Consider the following 12,142-nt stretch of genomic DNA (forward strand, 5'->3'; position numbering starts at 1 on the left):
AAGATGGCTCACAACAATAATAATCCGATTTTTGTAACAATAACTATGTACAAGTATTGCAGACAATCCGCACTTGGGATGGGCGCCCAGCATCCACTACGGACTACGAGAAATAGAATTATCGGTAAGTAAATTCTTATTTTCTCTGACGTCCTAGTGGATGCTGGGAACTCCGTAAGGACCATGGGGATTATACCAAAGCTCCCAAACGGGCGGGAGAGTGCGGATGACTCTGCAGCACCGAATGAGAGAACTCCAGGTCCTCCTCAGCCAGGGTATCAAATTTGTAGAATTTAGCAAACGTGTTTGCCCCTGACCAAGTAGCTGCTCGGCAAAGTTGTAAAGCCGAGACCCCTCGGGCAGCCGCCCAAGATGAGCCCCCTTCCTTGTGGAATGGGCTTTTACAGATTTTGGCTGTGGCAGGCCTGCCACAGAATGTGCAAGCTGAATTGTACTACAAATCCAACGAGCAATAGTCTGCTTAGAAGCAGGAGCACCCAGCTTGCTGGGTGCATACAGGATAAACAGCGAGTCAGATTTTCTGACTCCAGCCGTCCTGGAAACATATTTTCAGGGCCCTGACTACGTCCAGCAACTTGGAGTCCTCCAAGTCCCTAGTAGCCGCAGGTACCACAATAGGCTGGTTCAAGTGAAACGCTGAAACCACCTTAGGGAGAAATTGAGAATGAGTCCTCAATTCCGCCCTGTCTGAATGGAAGATCAGATAAGGGCTTTTACAGGATAAAGCCCGCCAATTCTGACACGCGCCTGGCCGAGGCCAGGGCCAACAACATGACCACTTTCCATGTGAGATATTTTAACTCCACAGATTCAAGTGGTTCAAACCAATGTGACTTTAGGAACCCCAAAACTACATTGAGATCCCAAGGTGCCACTGGAGGCACAAAAGGAGGCTGTATATGCAGTACCCCTTTTACCAACGTCTGAACTTCAGGTACTGAAGCTAGTTCTTTCTGGAAGAAAATTGACAGGGCCGAAATTTGAACCTTAATGGACCCCAATTTTAGGCCCATAGACACTCCTGTTTACAGGAAATGCAGGAATCGACCTAGTTGAAAATTCCTCCATCGGGGCCTTACTGGCCTCGCACCCCGCAACATATTTTCGCCAAATGCGGTGATAATGCTTTGCGGTTACATCCTTCCTGGCTTGATCAGGGTAGGGATGACTTCATCCGGAATGCCTTTTCCCTTCAGGATCCGGCGTTCAACCGCCCTGCCGTCAAACGCAGCCGCGGTAAGTCTTGGAATAGACAGGGTCCTTGCTGGAGCAGGTCCCTTCTTAGAGGTAGAGGCCACGGGTCCTCCGTGAGCATCTCTTGAAGTTCCGGGTACCAAGTCCTTCTTGGCCAATCCGGAGCCACGAGTATAGTTCTTACTCCCCTCCGTCTTATAATTCTCAGTACTTTTGGTATGAGAGGAAGAGGCGGGAACACATACACTGACTGGTACACCCACGGTGTTACCAGAGCGTCCACAGCTATTGCCTGAGGGTCCCTTGACCTGGCGCAATACCTGTCCAATTTTTTGTTTAGGCGGGACGCCATCATGTCCACCTTTGGTTTTTCCCAATGGTTTACAATCATGTGGAAGACTTCTGGGTGAAGTCCCCACTCTCCCGGGTGGAGGTCCTGCCTGCTGAGGAAGTCTGCTTCCCAGTTGTCCACTCCCGGAATGAACACTGCTGACAGTGCTATCACATGATTTTCCGCCCAGCGACAAAATCCTTGCAGCTTCTGCCATTGCCCTCCTGCTTCTTGTGCCGCCCGTCTGTTTACGTGGGCGACTGCCGTGATGTTGTCCGACTGGATCAGCACCGGCTGACCTTGAAGCAGAGGTCTTGCTTGGCTTAGGGCATTGTAAATGGCCCTTAGCTCCAAATATTTATGTGAAGTGATGTCTCCAGGCTTGACCACAAGCCCTGGAAATTTCTTCCCTGTGTGACTGCTCTCCAGCCTCGCAGGCTGGCATCCGTGGTCACCAGGACCCAGTCCTGAATGCCGAATCTGCGGCCCTCTAGAAGATGAGCACTCTGCAACCACCACAGGAGAGACACCCTTGTCTTTGGTGACAGGGTTATCCGCTGATGCATCTGAAGATGCGATCCGGACCATTTGTCCAGCAGGTCCCACTGTAAAGTTCTTGCGTGGAATCTGCCGAATGGAATTGCTTCGTAGGAAGCCACCATTTTTCCCAGGACCCTTGTGCACTGATGCACTGACACTTGGCCTGGTTTTAGGAGGTTTCTGACTAGTTCGGATAACTCCCTGGCTTTCTCCTCCGGGAGAAAACACCTTTTTCTGGACTGTGTCCAGGATCATCCCTAGGAAAAGAAGGCGTGTCGTCAGGATCAGCTGCGATTTTGGAATATTGAGAATCCAACCGTGCTACCGCAGCACTATCTGAGATAGTGCTACCCCGACTTCCAACTGTTCCCTGGATCTTGCCCTTATCAGGAGGTCGTCCAAGTAAGGGATAACTAAAACTCTCCCTTCTTTCGAAGGAGTATCATCATTTCGGCCATTACCTTGGTAAAGACCCGTGGTGCCGTGGACAATCCAAACGGCAGCGTCTGAAACTGATAGTGACAGTTCTGTACCACAAACCTGAGGTACCCTTGGAGAAGGGTAAATTGGGACATGTAGGTAAGCATCTTTGATGTCCAGAGAGACCATATAGTCCCCTTCTTCCAGGTTTGCAATCACTGCTCTGAGTGACTCCATCTTGAATTTGAACCTTTGTATGTAAGTGTTCAGGGATTTTAGATTTAAAATTGGTCTCACCGAGCCGTCCGGCTTCGGTACCACCAATAGTGTGGAATAGTACCCCTTTCCCTGTTGCAGGAGGGGTACCTTGATTATCACCTGCTGGGAATACAGCCTGTGAATGGCTTGCAATACTGTCTCCCTGTCTGAGGGAGACGTCGGTAAAGCAGACTTTATGAAACGGCGAGGGGAAGTCGTCTCGAATTTCTTGAGACGGGCCCCCACCGTGCCTGAGACCGCTTGTAAAGCCCCAGCGTCATGCTGAGGACTTTGCGGAGGCCGGAGAGGGCTTTTGTGGGAATTGGCTGTTTACTGCAGCCCGTTTCCTCTCCCTCTGCCACGGGGCAGAAATGAGGCGCCTTTTGCCCGCTTTATGGGGCCGAAAGGACTGCGCCTGGTAATACAGCGTCTTCTTAGGTTGAGAAGCTACCTGGGGTAAAAATGTGGATTTTCCAGTCGTTGCCGTGGCCACCAGGTCTGTTAGACCTACCCCAAATAACTCTTCCCTTTTATAAGGCGATACTTCCATATGCCTTTTGGGATCAGCATCACCTGACCACTGTCTTGTCCATAACCTTCTTCTGGCAGAAATGGACAGCGCACTTACTCTTGATGCCAGTCGGCAAATATCCCTCTGTGCATCACGCATATATAGAAATGCATCTTTTAAATGCTCTATAGTTAGTAATATACTGTCCCTATCTAGGGTATCAATATTGTCAGTCAGGGAATCCGACCAAGCCACCCCAGCACTGCACATCCAGGCTGAGGCAATTGCTGGTCGCAGTATCACACCCGTGTGAGTGTATATACATTTTAGGATATTTTACTGCTTTCTGTCAGTAGGTTCCTTAAGGGCGGCCGTATCCGGGGACGGTAGTGCCACCTGTTTAGACAAGCGTGTGAGCGCTTTATTCACCCTAAAGGGTGTTTCCCAACGTGCCCTATCCTCTGGCGGGAAGGGGTATGATGCCAATAACTTTTTTATCGGGGGAAACCCACGCATCATCACACACTTCATTTAATTCCTCAGATGCAGGAAAAACTACAGGCAGTTTTTTCTCACCCAACATAATACCCTTTTTAGTGGTACTGGTATTATCAGAAATGTGTAAAAACATTTTCCATAGCCTCAATCATGTAACGTGTGGCCCTACTGGAAGTCACATTTGTCTCTTAATCGTCGACACTGGAGTCAGTATCCGTGTCGGCGTCTGTATCTGCCATCTGCGGTAACGGCCGTTTTAGAGCCCCAGATGGCTTTTGAGACACCTGGACAGGCACAGACTGAGTCGCCGGCCGTCTCATGTCATCAATCTTTTGTAAAGAGCTGACACTGTCACATAATTCCTTCCATAAGCTTATCCACTCAGGTGTCGACTCCCTAGGGGGTGACATCTCTGTTACAGGCAAGTGCTCCGCCTCCACCTCATTTTCCTCCTCATACATGTCGACACAACGTACCGACACACAGCACACACACAGGGAATGCTCTGATAGAGGACAGGACCCCACTAGCCCTTTGGGGAGACAGAGGGAGAGTATGCCAGCACACACCAGAGCGCTATATATATATATATATATATATATATATATATACACACAGGGATAACCTTATATAAGTGTTTTTCCCCTTATAGCTGCTGTATTGTTATACTGCGCCTAATTAGTGCCCCCCTCTCTTTTTTTAACCCCTTTCTGTAGTGTAGTAACTGCAGGGGAGAGCCAGGGAGCTTCCCTCCAACGGAGCTGTGAGAGAAAATGGCGCCAGTGTGCTGAGGAGATAGGCTCCGCCCCCTTCTCGGCGGCCTTTTCTCACGTTTTTCTGTGGAATCTGGCAGGGGTTAAAATACACCCATATAGCCCTGGGGGTTATATGTGGTGTATTTATGCCAGCCAAGGTGTTTTACATTGCTGCTCAGGGCGCCCCCCCCTAGCGCCCTGCACCCTCAGTGACCGGAGTGTGAAGTGTGCCTGAGTAACAATGGCGCACAGCTGCAGTGCTGTGCGCTACCTTGTTGAAGACTGATGTCTTCTGCCGCCGATTTTTCCGGACCTTTTCTTGCTTCTGGCTCTGTAAGGGGGCCGGCGGCGCGGCTCCGGGACCGAGCTCCGAGGCTGGGCCTGTGTTCGGTCCCTCTGGAGCTAATGGTGTCCAGTAGCCTAAGAAGCCCAATCCACTCTGCACGCAGTTGAGTTCGCTTCTTCTCCCCTTAGTCCCTCGATGCAGTGAGCCTGTTGCCAGCAGGTCTCACTGAAAATAAAAAACCTAAAACTAAACTTTTCACTAAGAAGCTCAGGAGAGCCCCTAGTGTGCACCCTTCTCGGCCGGGCACAAAAATCTAACTGAGGCTTGGAGGAGGGTCATAGGGGGAGGAGCCAGTGCACACCAGGTAGTCCTAAAGCTTTTACTTTTGTGCCCAGTCTCCTGCGGAGCCGCTATTCCCCATGGTCCTTACGGAGTTCCCAGCATCCACTAGGACGTCAGAGAAACTAGGTATATGTGACGACCCTAGGACCCCCAGGCTGTTACTAGCCCTGCAGCATGTCTTGTCCCAGGGTAGGGAACAAGACAGTGTCCTTTTTACAGCCTGTGCATAAGTGCAGGGAGAAGTACCTGCACAAGCAATGGGGATGTAGTTATGTGACCCGCGTCAGGAGACCGCCGGTCACAACACCGCCGGCTACATACCGCTCTCTCTAAATCCCGACATTTGGCATGCCAACTAACAGGACTATTCTCATAGAGTGGGAATACAAACCATTGAGTCCGTTGCGCTCGTCTCGCCCCCCCCTGGCATTCTACTCCCCGGGATCCTGGCGTCGGTATGGTGACCAGCGGGATCTCAAGCACCGGTCACCCATGCCCAGTCCGAGCAATGAATGTCCTGTCTGCCCCTCATAATAAAGACTGTAGAGTACTGTGTGGCAAGGGCCTGCAGTAAGTCAGACACTACGGCGCCACCCCAGCAGGTGGCACAGGTCCCATCCCATACTACCCAGATCATATGTACTTCATGGGACTGAAAATCTATCCAATCCCTGTACTGGGTTTAGGGATAATGCTATGATCAGCCTGCCCCCTGGTGTACAAGCACGTATCTGAATGCAAGGACTGAAACGCCCATTTTGTGTTTTAAACGTGCAACTATCGGTCGCATCATGGAACGTGACCCAGACCCATGTTGGGTGCAGATTGTAAGTGGGCCTAATTCACTGTGGATCACTATTGAGGCTGAGATAGCAATTTTCACAAATCTGCTATAGCTAAAAATCGCATGAGAAGCTCCGCCCAGATAGGATAAAAGACGCCCACCGATGCATTCGCAAATCTGTGTATGCATTAGCAGATTCGCAATGAAAAAAAATTTGCACCATCAACAGTTGCAGCTGAACCCAGCATGCTCACATCAATGAGAATGCAGTCGCCATGTTTTTGTACGCAGCGTTCACAGAAGACCTCATAAAGAAGCGGGCGTGCGGGAGCTATAACTTTCTCAGGCGGTGACTCGCACTATGCAAGATATACAAAATCCTCACAGTGTACTACAGGCAAGGACTGTTATATAGTGTTATACAGAATGTGATTACATTATAATCTTTTATATACACATTACATACAGATTTGTTATGTTCAATAAATGAAAAATGAAATTAACAAAATACATAAAACAAATTTTGTACAAAACCACTTACATATTACTGCCTACCTAAAGGTTAGCGTTACATGATCAATTGTTTCTACCAGAAACTATAAAAACATATTGTAATAAATTACTGACAAACTGATCATTTGCCCAGTTTTGTGAGATTTCTTTTGTTTTATTAGAGAGCTTGCCTCACATATTCCAGAATAGAAATAATAAGATTTTTTGCTTTCATAGGAAACCGTCAACTCCTATTCCATTCCCTGGGAATGCTTCAAAATGGTGAAAACTTTTGCAATACTAAAACATGTACACAAATGTAGCCTAGACATAAAACCATTTACCCATGACAGAAAACAGGTGGAAATATCATGTACATTCATCAAGGACACGCTCTTGAAACTATACCTGTAACATGGAGTCATTTCTCCAGACAACCTGGGCACTGGATCACCAAGCAAAGTCCTCACAGTCATGGAGACAGATTCTGCCAGGGAGCGTAGGTGGTATCCACCCTGTAATAATGGTGCTTAGGACTACATGCTGTCTAATGCAATGCAATAACTGTTCAATCAATAACAGTTACCTATTGTTTATCATGAATAAATCAACTTATTTGCTAAGATCAGTATACATGCATCATCTTTGAATGATGTTAATACTGTATATGTAAATTTGCAGCGTTTACATTGATTGGTTGTAGAAAACATTAAGTAATTTTTTTTGGAAGAATAATTAATAATAGATTAAATATTGCCATAGAGTCAGAGCCTGGCTTTTGGCTTTATCAGGATGTGTATCCAATATGGCAAATGGGTGATCGGATTAGCCAAATCGACTGATCAACCCTTAAGAAAAACACATAGATCTGATGGGGCCAATTCAGTGCAATTGGCTGATGACTGATCTAATGAAAGAGCAGAAGAGTTGTTACCTCAAGGATAGCACACAGTTTCCCACCAGCAAGATGCATCAGCAGGTGGGTGAGATGGGAGAAACACTCCGGGGTAGCACTCATACGTCCCTGCAAAGACAGACATGTACATCACCACTGAAATTGGTCGACTAGATTGTGTCGTTTTATTGTCAGAATATGTAGTCCTATGAAAATCAATAACTCATTTGTTATAAAAATAAATTAAAAAAATGGTGCTGTAAGTAACATACAACATATAAACAAATAAATAACAAAGTACCTCAGGGTCTCCAATGCCTGAATCATATCCAGCGGACACCAAGACCAGTTCAGGATTAAACTGAAAATCAAAAGAAATCAGCAAAATGTTGTATTGCTTCTCCTTGCTTTCAAAGGGCACAGCATGCGCACAATTGCCTTGATTGAGGATTAGAAGCTGTAACATGCTGTATAAAGTATGTAAGCAGTCTAGAGTTAGAAGAGAAAAAGATCACATCCAATGTTCCCATGTAACACATGAACTGCATTTCCCATTAAGTGCCGAGTGTCACCATTGGAGCTTCAGTTTACCGTCAATTTCTGGCTGGAAAAGTACTGTATTCTAACATCTTTTTACACCAGTTTAAGGACTGTAATTTAATATATTTACCTCAAAGGCCAAAGGAAGGAGCACATGGAAAAAGGCTGCAATATAATCTGCATTACCCATGCCAATCTGTGAAAATATAGAAATTGTGACCTTGGTTTAATTAGACGATATTTGGTAAGCAATTTTTCAATTATTGGAATTATAATTCTCTAAATCATTTCAATAATGTACAATTATATTTATATCATTAATTTGTAATCCACACTTGACCTATTGGAGGATTCTACTCGTTCATGTTTCATGATCCAGACTCTAAGCTTACTGAGAAAGCAATACAGCTTTGTAAATTACTATTTGCTCAGTAAATTTATGGTAATTACATGACCAAGAGATCAATTGTCTAAATGTTTTTGCTTTTTGATATGATTATGTGTTATTTATGATCATCTCTATGGTAAATTAGCCACTGTTCTATTACACTCTTTGGATGAAAAGCCAGAATTCAGCATTTAACATACTAGCTCACAATCAATCAAAAGTAAACATGCAGCAAAATAAGGGCCCAACTCAAATTTGTAAAGTAAAGCGAAAAAGCAAGCAACTGGCCAAAACCATGTTGCACTGCAGGTGGGGCAGGTTTATCTTGCGCAGAGACTGAGATTTGGGTGGGGTGAACAGCAAATTGTTCTTCTATTATACTCTGATAAACCCATCTGAAGTTTGAGATGTAATGCATTTATCATATCATTTACAAAAACTATGCTATCCAATAATACTATGTGAATGTAAATGTTGTACCTTATTCCAAGGTAAATTTATATTGTAGCCAGTTCCTCTGCCTGTACCAATGCAATCATAATCTGAATCTCTGAGGTATGGCCAGTATGATCCATGTTCATAGCGATGCCAAGAGAAATAGAGAACGCTGAATGGAAAAATACAGAGAGATAAAAATGTATAGTCACACCTAATATTTTTTCTAGTTTGTAAAATACAGATGTACGGCAGTCACGCCAAACTGCCCCGCTTAGCACGCTAGGTCCAGTGCAACTCTACTAGTGACGGGTGTCTTTTTACCCAAAAATGCATCTTAGTCGCAATTCAATGCGACTGATGCACAGGGGGACTGTGCTGATTAACAGATACTGCATGTCGCTGAGGCCACAGTATACAGCTCCGATCAGCCCCGCCTGACAGCTTCTGTTCAACAGACTTACAAGACTGCAGCTCCTGCTGTCTGTTGAAAACAGCAAGCCGTAAGGCTTAAAACACAGAGCACACAAGAAGGATTTGCACACTCTCCTCTGTCACAGTTGGAACATGATCTGGTGAGCTTTTAGGGAAATACCCCTTCAAAATGGTCATGAGTATTTGTTGATATAATACATAAAAGTGCTGCTATTATACCAATGGCAGTGAGAGAGATATATACCTGGATCCAGTATAAAGCTCCTTAACAAATACTAACAATTAGGTACCATAATACCAACCTGCATGTTAATGCTGTGTGGCTTATTATTTAGGCATGCTTGATTGGATCTGGAAAGAAGAGCTATACTAACATTGCAAAAGACTTCGTTTTTAATAGTTTTAATGTACAATTTTTCCTGCTTATACTAACACATGTAGTGATGACGCATGGATATATATTTTAATACTTTTAAGTATATTGTCTTGCTTATGAGAAAAGCAACTATTATGTTGTCTTGCTTATGAGAAAAATAACTATTAGGCTGAATTGCATTATTTTGTCAATACATTTTATGTGGATTGTTATATAGATATTTTACTCAAAAGAGACTAATAAATGTGAATATAAAACACCCATATGCTTATGGACAGCGCTCCTATAGGTTCTTTTGACACGGGTTGTCCTTGTCCAGGTGGGACGGGCGCAGCCACCACAAGAGGAAGTGGCAAACCTCCAGCGAAAGGTTTATTGTCTGAGCCTTGATATGCAGATGCAACTTGTTCCACAGGACCAGAACTTCCAGTTGCAGAGTCCAGGAGAGGGCATGAGACAATTCTACCATATTGAACATGGAGACTAAAGTCCCTAGGAGACACATGTAAGCCTGCATGGACACCCTGCAAAGATCCAGGAACACACAAACCTTGATCTGGAGGGCCCGAATCTGGTCTTGAAGCCTGTAATCCAGCAGAGCACGCAAGTGCAACATCTACAAAGAAGGCGTCAACATAGACTAGCACCAATTGTTTCTCCAACCTTGTGACTGCAGAAGTCCCACCGTTAGCCGGGTGTGATTTGTCAAAAGCTCTGGTGATTGGGTCAGAAGCAGAAGGTCGTCCAGATAGGGAAGGATTCTGACACCCCTGCAAATGGTAAAGTCTGATATTGGAAACGATTGGACTGAATTGCAAACCTGACAAAGTGCTGATGGCTGGTTTGGATGGGAATGTGTAAATATGCATCCTAGATGTCCCCAGACTCCATAGCCAGAAAAATAGAACGAAGTGACTCCATGCAAAATCTGGAAATGTGGAAATACTTGAGCGCCTTCAGGCTGAGGATAGGTCAGGAGTTTCCCGGCTTCAGAACTAGAAAGACTCTGGCGTAAAATCCCATATCCCTCTGAGATGGGGGAACCAGGACAATGACTTTGAAAACAAGAAGAGAGTAAATGGACTCCCAGAGTGCTTTTGCTTTTTCCGGATCTTCCGAAAGGCAGGTGGAAAAGAATCTCGCTGGAGGTCATCGCCAAAAGGTGATGAGAGACCACGAGGGCAAATGTAATAGGGTCTGAGTTTGGCAATGTCACAGCCAGTAGAATTTGTGAAACCGTTGGATGTGTACTAGCGGTAGAAGTGCGTGCCTTTGCGAGGAGAAAACAAGGACGACGAAATGTAGTTTCTTCTCATATGCTTTTATTAACGAAAAGACATATAAGAGCTAATATTTAAAGAACAAAGATGAGGAATTCCAAAGGATTAGGATGCAGAGTATTCATGGGCAGAGTTATTGAAAGAGTCCGTATAATAAATGATTGTCTGATATGGCTAGTGAATACTGAAAGAGTTTGTACGTTGGATAGTAATTGTCGTGGCTGAAGAACACAGAAGGATTTTTGCAGAATGGATGATTATTAGACGTGGCTGAAGAGCACTGCAGAATTGCTGGGAAATCCTCTATGGATAGGACTCCAGGAGACACTGGGGCAGATGTATTAACCTGGAGAAGGCATAAGGAAGTGATAAACCAGTGATATGTGCAAGGTGATAAAGGCACCAGCCAATCAGCTCCAATATGTAAATTAACAGTTAGGATCTGATTGGCTGGTGCGTTTACCACCTTGCACATATCACTGCTTTATCACTTCCTTATGCCTTCTCCAGGTTAATACATCTGCCCCTCTGTCCGTCTCGTTACCTCTCCCTCTCTCTCCGTCTCGTTACCTCTCCCTCTCCGTCTCGTTACCTCTCCCTCTCTCTGTCCGTCTTGTTCTCTCTCCCCTTCTCTCTCTCTCTCTCTGTCCGTCTCGTTCCCTCTCTCGCTCTCTCTCGTTCCCCCTCTCTCTGCCTTGTTCCCCCTCTCTCTCTCTGCCTCGTTCCCTCTCTCTCTCTCTGTCTGTCTGTCCCGCCCCCTCTCTCTGTCCGTCTCTCTCTTTCTCTCTGTCACCCCGCTCTCTGTCCGTCTCCCCCCTCTCAGTCAGTTTCTCTCTTCCCACTACACCGTGATCGCAAAATATGCGCTATATATCGTTTTACGAACTACAAGCAGAGAGGTCTCTAAGTGACCAGTGCGTCTCTGCTAATAACACTGTTTCAGTGCCGCTTTTGCCATCAAATCACCACCGGTAGCTTCTCCCCATTCAATCGCGCTCCCCGTCCAAAGTGTACAACGTGCTCTGCCTGGCTCAGTGTGTGTATAGGTGGTTCTACCTGGCGCAATGTATATAACGTGCTCTGCCTGGTGCAATGTATATAGCGTGCTCTGCCTGTCACAATGTGTATAGGTGGTTCTGCTTGGTGCAATGTGTATAATGTGCTCTACCTGGTGCAATGTGTATAATGTGCTCTGCCTGGCGCAGTGTGTATAGGAGGTTCTACCTGGTGCAATGTGTATAAGCAGCACTACTGTGTGGTGTAATGTGAATTGGCACTATTATGTGGCCAAGCCCTTCCCCATAAAGCCAGACCCCTAAGTTTTTGGCGCACTATCCATGCTTTGGAGTATGGGAGGGGAA

The 12,142-nt window shown here is 45.7% G+C and overlaps 1 protein-coding gene across 6 annotated transcripts in view; it reads right to left on the reverse strand.

The window, feature by feature from the left end:
• The window catches only part of HDAC10 (histone deacetylase 10), a 167,293-nt gene that overhangs the window by 130,561 nt on the left and 24,590 nt on the right, over positions 1-12,142 (reverse strand). For all 6 annotated transcript variants that reach the window (XR_010179420.1, XR_010179418.1, XR_010179421.1 and 3 more), the window contains 5 exons: positions 8,736-8,862; positions 7,998-8,063; positions 7,629-7,688; positions 7,367-7,456; positions 6,841-6,947 (listed from right to left, as the gene is read on the reverse strand). Coding sequence is in view for 1 of the 6 variants with exons in the window: in XM_063927153.1 (XP_063783223.1) it covers positions 6,841-6,947; positions 7,367-7,456; positions 7,629-7,688; positions 7,998-8,063; positions 8,736-8,862 (450 nt within the window). In the remaining 5 variants the exon portion in view is untranslated. The remainder of the gene's footprint in view (positions 1-6,840; positions 6,948-7,366; positions 7,457-7,628; positions 7,689-7,997; positions 8,064-8,735; positions 8,863-12,142) is intronic.

Source organism: Pseudophryne corroboree, chromosome 6, assembly GCF_028390025.1.
Source record: "Pseudophryne corroboree isolate aPseCor3 chromosome 6, aPseCor3.hap2, whole genome shotgun sequence".
NCBI lineage: Eukaryota > Metazoa > Chordata > Amphibia > Anura > Myobatrachidae > Pseudophryne > Pseudophryne corroboree.